Raw genomic sequence first — 8005 nt, 5'->3', positions numbered from 1 at the left:
GAGTGCTGAGCGCATGCTTTGTGGATACCACAGATGAATAAAGACAGCTTTTTTGATTACTCAAAATCACATGCCTACACAACTGTAAACAAGCACAAACATACACATGCCTATGACACCATTCTTATGTTGTCTGGTATGGTGGTGTTTTGTCACCAGTAGAAACTGAATGACATTTCAATTATCTCTTAGAACATACATCTATTTCCTATATAGCACTTGCCCTCATTAAAGTTGCAGGTGAGCTGGAGCCTACCTCACCAGACTTTGGGCGATAGGTGAGGTACCCTCTGAACTCAACAATTTAACATGGACATATAATAAAAAAGCTCCTCCCTGTAATCTTTAAACATGAAAGGAATGATGCTCACAAAAGATGACAACTGCAGGTATTTTTACTGCATTAAGAATGTTGTAGGCACGGCACGCCCCACTGCAACATGATTGGCTCCGACATTGTGTAAAAGTTAGGCTACACAGATGCGATTAGATTTACAAAATCAAAAGTAATAGGTTTATGTATGAGATCGTAGTTGTGGCAAAACCATTTGGAATTGCGTAACCAGTCTCAAATGCCTAACCGGAATCGCCATCATAAATACATTTGCAAATGTATATGTTGATCTCAGAATGTGTGATCTGTAAATATCAGGCCCCTCAATGCGATGTGACCTTCTGCATCTGTAGAAGTTTGTCGTCAAGGTCCAGTCAAGAGGGATGAGGGACCTACAAGCCCCATATGCATTTGCAAATCACTGCAATTATTTTTGGATCATCCTCGGTGAGAGTGTGGCAAAAGTAACATCTAAAATAACATTCAATCTAGAGGCCCAATATTTATAAATACATTTACGGCTCATTGTCCGCATTTGCAAATTTTTTTCAGATATGTCAATATGGTTGTGTTGTCGCATGGGTTACACATGTGCAAATGGTTTTGGAAAATTGGCCCCATAGTTGTTTGGTTTAGGACTCGGGTTGGTATTAAGGTGGTTTAGGATGTCTTAATGTTAGGATTAGAGTGGGTTAGGGTCAGTGGGATTCATATCAACTCTGCCACACTGAAGTCACATACTTTCAGGGGCGTGTCATACCTAGAACACAAGTATGATTCCTAATGCATTCTTCCTGTCATTTCATTCCAACACTCTCCCTAAAGTTGCATCACTCTCATAAGTTAAGGAAAAAATGTCAGTGGTGATAATAATGCCTCTTTGAAACTGATATTGAAAACGGTCTTTTCCGTGTTCCATAGCTAATGGGCCAGTTCATTGCACGTGCTGTCTGTGACCAAATATTGTCAAAGAACTACATTGAGGGCTACAAAGGCCGAGTTGGCTGTGAATACACAAGGTATGTGATTACCACTATCCAGTATGCTTTGTCAAAAATTGTACGACTAGCCTACTGTTACTTCAGAATAACATGACTCAAGTACTGTAGTAATAAAAAGTAGATCCACCTATCGATCTCTCGCTCCATTGTTCCTTCACTGGTGAACAAGACCCCAAGATACTTAAACTCCTCCACTTGGGCCATGATCTCATCCCCAACCTAGAGAGGGCACACCACCCTTTTCCGACTGAGGACCATGGTTTCGGATTTGGTGGCGCTGAGTCTCATCCCAGCCGCCTCACACTCTGCTGCAAACTACTCGAGTGACCGTTGGAGATCAAGGTTTGAAGAAGCCAACAGAGCTACATCATCTGAAAAGAGGAGAGATGCACTGCTGAGGCCACCAAACCAGACCCCCTTTACGCCTCGGCTGCACCTTGAGATTGTGTCCAGAAAAGTCGGTGACAAAGGGCAGCCTTGGCACTGTCCAACTGTCACTGGAAATGAGTCAAACTTACTGCCAGCAATGAAGACCAAACTCTGACACCGGTCGTAAAGGGAGCTTACAGGCCATATCAGGGGGCTCTGTACCCCATACTCCCGAAGGACCCCCCACAGGACTCCCCGAGGGATATGATCGAACGCCTTCTCAAAGTCCACAAAACACATCTAGACTGGTTGGGCAACCTCCCTTGCACCCTTGGGGATCCTGCCAATCCTGTTTGGTGGCCAGGACAAAAACCACATTGCTCCTCCTGAACTTCCCAATGGCCCCTCCTTTCCAGGACCTCTGAATAGACCTTGCCAAGGAGGCTGAGGGAGTGTGATCCCCCTGTATTTGGAACACATGCTCCCGTCCACGTTCTTAAAAAGGAAAGCCACCACCCCAGTCTCCCAATCCAAAGGCACTGTCCCTGATGTCCACACTGTGTTTCAGAACAGCCCCACAACATCCAGAGCATTTAGGAACTCCAGCGAATCTCATCCACCACAGGGGTACTGCCACTGAGGAGCTTTTTAACCACCTAGGTGACCTCAACCCCGAAATAGGAGAGCCTGCATCAGAAATGGGTGGACACTGTGAACTGTTGTTTTGTGCATAGGCATAAGCAACAGTCAGGACCCGTCCCCCCCCCATCCCAAGGCAGAGGGAAGCTACCCTCATACACCGGAGGAAACCCCAATGTACAGGTCCGAAGGCGGGGGGGGGGGGGCAATAGGTATCCCCACACCTGCTCAGCGTTTCTCACCGTGGGCAACTCCAGAATGGAATAGCGTCTAACCCTTCTCAAGAGGCCTTGTACCAGAGCCCATGCAGTGTCTAGAGGTGAGTCAGACTATCTAGTAGGAGCTTCTCAACCTCACACGCCAACTCGGGCTCCTTCCCTACCGGAGTGGTGACATTCCATCTCCCTAGAGCCAGTTTCTGTAGCAGGGGATCGGGTCGCCAAGGTCCCCGCCTTCGGCTACCACTCAGCTCACATTGCACCTGACCCCGGTGGCTCCTCTCTCAGGTGATGAACTCATGAGAAATGGGACCCATGTTTTCCTTTCAGGCTGTGCCCGGCTGAACCCAATAGGCGCAGGCCTGGCTGACAGGCGCCCGCTCTCGAGCTCCACCTCTAGGCCTGGCTCCAGAGGGGGGGCCCAGTGACCAGTGTCCAGGCAAGGGAAACCTGATTCCATTTGGGTATACCATCATGGGGGTCTTTTGGCCATGCTTTGTCTGGTCCCTTACGTAGAACCGGTTTGCCATGGGCGACTCTACCAGAGCCGCGAAGCCCCAGACAACTTAGCGCCTAGGATCATTGGGATACACCAACCCCTCCATCACAATAAGGAAGAGGTGAATCAATCAAGAAGAGGTGTTAAACTTCTGCTTGATACAAATGTTTGTAGAAATTTCTTTTCCTTTTCTTATAGTGATTTCAATCAAAACTGGGCATTATTGTCCTTGTTTCTTAGTTTGTTTTTTTGACAGAACTCTTGTGTTGGATTTTGGAAGTGTACCCAATGTTGTTACTTGTTTACACAAGAATCATTGATCTTGCAGGGCGGCCCTCGACCGAGCGGCTGTGCTGTTGAAGATGAGTAATGGTGGGGTTCGTGTAGACAACCAATGGACCACAGGCGGGGGACAGAGACCTGTCACACAACTCGTCAAAGAGGTAAAATCCTTCCTATGATCATTGTCATTCTAAGCTGTTTGCGGTTGACATTTGATGGAGGGTAAAAAAAAAAATGTTTTGTTAGATGACCCTGTTGCTTAAGGAATACGTCCTATCTGGAGACACTAAGGAGGCTGAGAGGTGCCTCAGAGATTTGGAAGTTCCTCATTTTCACCATGAGTTTGTCTATGAGGTAAGTCAGTCCGGATATGCAGTCAGTCAGCTACAAACAGATCTGGCTCTGTATTCGACTGTTCTTTAAGGCAATTGTAATGGTGTTGGAGTCCAAGGGAGAGAAGACATTCAAAATGGTTCTTCAGCTTCTTAAGTCACTCTCTGTGTCTTCCATCATCACTGTGGACCAAATGAGAAGGGTAAAATGCTGCCCGTTTCAGTTATCTAATACATATTTTACTCATCGGTTTTTTTTTCTTCCTTACGTAGGGCTATGAAAGAGTTTATATGGACATAACTGAAATTAACATAGATGTTCCTCGTGCATACTTCATCCTTGAGCAGTTTGTTGAAAAGAGCTTTAATATGGTAATCATTGATGTAAAATTAAGAGATCTTTGCCCATGTAGGTAAGTGCACAGTCCTTCGGCAAATTATTAAAACACAATCATGTACACAACTTCTGAATAATGTCAATTTCTTTCTCCTGCCAGGGGTCGCAAGAGGTTTGTCAGTGAGGGAGACGGGGGTCTCATCAAAACTGAAAGCTAAAGAGAAGCACTTTTAAAGCTCCAGTACTTTTTCACTTGCATTTTTCCTAACTAGTAGGGAAAAAAATGCACTTTTGAAACCGAAGTTCTTTAGATGGTTTCCTCCTGTGTTTTACCATAAACGATAACATAAGCTACCCCAGAAAGTGCCATACCTCTGTGTCAGTCATTCCATGTTATGATGTACAGTATTCGATGGAGTCCACTGCCACACTTTTTGAGTGTTCTCGGAGGCAACTGTTTGTACATGCGGCTGCTTTGTTTTAAGAGCTTTATAATGCGTACAGAAAATAAAGGAGAGTAAGTTTGTTATATGCAATACTGTCCCCCCACCCCTTTACTGGCTGCTCTTTTTACGCCGTGTGAGTCATTTTCTTTTGTTATTGAAAGTCAATTCAGGTTCCAAGAAGTGGCATTAACAGTTTATTCTTGTTTCCCCAAGTTTGTTCATTAAAACAATTATAAAGAAACTTTTGTTGTTGTTACAGTCTGACAAATGTCAACATATCAAATTTACAGAGCTGAAGTCACACTCGGGTTATAAATAACTAAAAACACAAGATATAATTGCAAATAACAAACATTACATTTGTCATCCACCCTCCAATACACAAAGCATCAAAAATTTTTAATTGCTGGATGGTTATAACTTAACATACGCGTATCCCCTTTCATTCAAAGCTCTCTGATGGAGCGAATCAGCCACAGCTATCTATTCCAACTACTCCTTTGAGTTCTTGTTGTTTGACAGCCTCGTGAGCCTCCATCTGCATCTTCTCCAGCTTCTCAAGTGTGACTGACTTGAGTGGGAGCAGTTTGGGCTTACAAAGAACCATGGTAGGGACGTCTTCCATGGAAAGCTGCCCTGTAACAACAAAATCATTGGTAGTGTCATTGTTTCTCTTTACTGTGAATCACATTTTTTCCTGTGTACTCGCATTTACATTTTTTTTGTTTGTTTGCATGTACAATCTTAACAGTCATGTTAGTGTCAACCAAATGTGTGTATATTGTACAGAGATACAAAACCTTGTTTCGGCAGAACTTCTCTGAACACGGGTTTCACTTCTGGCATTGTGTTCGGTTGTGTGAGCCACTGGAGAATACGTAAAAGACATTTTTAAAAAATTGCCAAAGTAAACAGCTCACGCTCTCTGACGCAATAGCCACAACAAACTACAGCCACGATAATATTGTTAATATAAAAAAAGGTCCGTTTGTACCGCTAGGATAAGTGCTCCATATCGTGTTATAAAACTGGAAATACTCAAGACATTACATAAGTACATAAATCCTATGTTGTAATTTGATTAATTCAATGAGAAAGGGAACATTCAAAAGCTGATTTGAATGCTCAGAGTAGAACTTGAACTGTCCAATGAAATGGCTTCGTTTATCTTGTTCACACCGCTATTGTGACGTGACGTACATTACACTTAAACTGAATTTAATATATGATAGTTAATTTTTACGGAGATGTCATTCGGAAAATACAGCGTTTAGCTAGCCGACCTGACGCTAAATTTAGCATCTATCTAGCCGATCTGACGCTACAACCGCTTCATGTGCAACGTGCTCACATTTCGGTTTTTATAGTTAAGTAGATCTTTCCGTCATTTACTGCCAATACATTCAGGTCTTTGACGACTCACCTCTTCAACTTGGATTTTTGCAGTTGTCAAGACAACCCATTTGCTACACGACACCGCATTCTTCTTTTCCAACTATATTTTTGATGGTATGAGCCTTCTACTGACATCTATTGGTAACATTTGGAATAAACCAGACAAACGCGCCGACGTCTCGACTTTCCCCTGATTTTGGTTGAAGAGGGATGGGGAGTTGCATAAAACATAAAATCTAGCCTGCATGATTGTTGTCGCTTGCTTTACAAGAGTAATTAAGTATAACGAATGTTTTATTTTGCATCACAGATTTCTTTGTTTTAATGAACATGTTAACACAAGTACAAATGATAAGGAACAACTATAACTTCCAAACCTAGTTTATATTGTTTATATTCGACGTTCGATTGTGAGAACGGAGGGGAATGTGTTTAAAATGTGGTACGATCAAACCACTTGATTTTTTTGTATTTTATGTTATTTTTGCATGAGGTGTGTTGATCATATTAAGTTGTATTTCATGGTCAAAGTTTGCATGTGAAGATGCAATGTTACACAACTTTTCTGCCTGAAACTATGTGAATAATTTCAAAATATAACATTGGTCAACAACAGCGCCCATAATGAATATCAGACAGAGCCCGGAGTTCGACCATTGCTCATCTTTATACACCTGTGTACCTGGAAAATGTAAAATTTCCCATCTTTCTTCACCTCTAAAATATATTATTTGAATTCGCACATTTAACGTATATCTGTTCTGTATTGTAAAATTATCATTCTTTTCTGTTTTCAAAATCGCAAAGCCTTAGTTAAAGAAAGGCTGGGTTCACAATTGGGGCCATTGGGAAAATAAGGGGTTCCACCCACCTGGGAGTATGTCTGATATAATGGTGAAAAGGTCTATTACAGTACTTCACCGGGTAGCCTACCACCTGGGGAAAAAAAAAACAGTTGGCACAACAAATACCACCTTCCCAACCAACATTAAAATACAGTACTGTACACCTGAATTTTGATTTTTTTTTTTAAAAACTATGCAGTACTTAAGCTACTGCAACATTATGCTCTTTAAATACGAGCAAGCGCTTGAATATGGAAAATTTAAAAAACAGAATAACGTGCATCTTTTTTGTACCGCTTAGCCTCACTAGGGTCACGATCGTGCTAGAGCTTATCCAAGCAATCTCGCTACCTTCAGATGTTAGAGAGGGAAGACCTTGAATTGGTTGCCAATCATTTGCAGGAAAAATAGTCAAATAGCCATTCACACCTACGGGCAATTTACAGTCTTCAATCAACCTACCACAGATGTACTCACACGTGCAGGCACAGGCACAATGTGTGGATAGGTTTCCTATTACGGCGTCTTGTGTGTCATAGAGTTCAGAGAAAAACGGTGATAGGTGAAGTGTGAATTTTTTTTACTATCGTGAATTTATCCGATTGGTCTAAGGGTGGTCGTGACGTCTTTGGAAACCTACCAATTTAACATTTAAATGACCTAAATAAAGGAAACATACTAGATATTAAACACTGTTGAGCCCCCATAGCTCGGTGGTTCGAGCATTGGTTTGGTAAACCAGGGGTTGTGACTTTGTATCCCACTGGGAACTCCACTCCCCGAGAGGCGTTGCGTCAGGAAGGGCATCCGGAGTAATCCAAACAAATATGAGTGTTCATCTGAGATGTCACGCCATGGCGACCCCTAACGGGACAAGCCGAAAGAAACTTACTTCCTCTTCTTCCTCTTACTCTTAAACACCGTCTATTTTACTAAACAGTTAAAATACAACTGAACTTTATTAAGGCAGTGATTCTTGCGCATACCACTAAAGGGAGCCCACGTACCACTAGTGGTACTAGGACCACACTGAGACTCACTTGGATTACTAGAGACGACGTGTGGAAATGATGGCAAATGGGGGCTGGATACTGACGTTTTTAATTTGTTTTGGTGACCCGCATGTTGCTGGTGAAGCCCTGGTAGTCAGATTTACAAATTTATGAGCCAAAGTAGATCTTTAATCTCCAGCATTGGTCTTACTTTATTAATAAAATACTTTGTCGATTGATAGTCCAGTTTAGATTTTTTTTCCGTTTGTTGTTGTTTTTTTTTTTTTGGAAGGTTTGATACAACCTCTTCCATGTT

The 8005-nt window shown here is 42.4% G+C and overlaps 1 protein-coding gene across 1 annotated transcript in view; it reads left to right on the top strand.

The window, feature by feature from the left end:
* pdcd4b (programmed cell death 4b) overlaps window positions 1-4698 on the top strand; it is a 13043-nt gene extending 8345 nt beyond the window's left edge. Inside the window, exons 7-12 of the mRNA XM_061829922.1 lie at window positions 1256-1353; window positions 3389-3503; window positions 3589-3696; window positions 3767-3877; window positions 3948-4087; window positions 4172-4698. Coding sequence (XP_061685906.1) covers window positions 1256-1353; window positions 3389-3503; window positions 3589-3696; window positions 3767-3877; window positions 3948-4087; window positions 4172-4229 — 630 coding nt within the window. The 3' untranslated portion in view covers window positions 4230-4698. The remainder of the gene's footprint in view (window positions 1-1255; window positions 1354-3388; window positions 3504-3588; window positions 3697-3766; window positions 3878-3947; window positions 4088-4171) is intronic.
* The last annotated feature ends 3307 nt before the right edge of the window (window positions 4699-8005 follow it).

This window comes from Syngnathoides biaculeatus, chromosome 9 (genome assembly GCF_019802595.1).
Source record: "Syngnathoides biaculeatus isolate LvHL_M chromosome 9, ASM1980259v1, whole genome shotgun sequence".
Classification (NCBI taxonomy): domain Eukaryota; kingdom Metazoa; phylum Chordata; class Actinopteri; order Syngnathiformes; family Syngnathidae; genus Syngnathoides; species Syngnathoides biaculeatus.
Note: the sequence above shows the minus strand (reverse complement) of the source record. Positions and strands in the feature narration are given on the sequence as shown.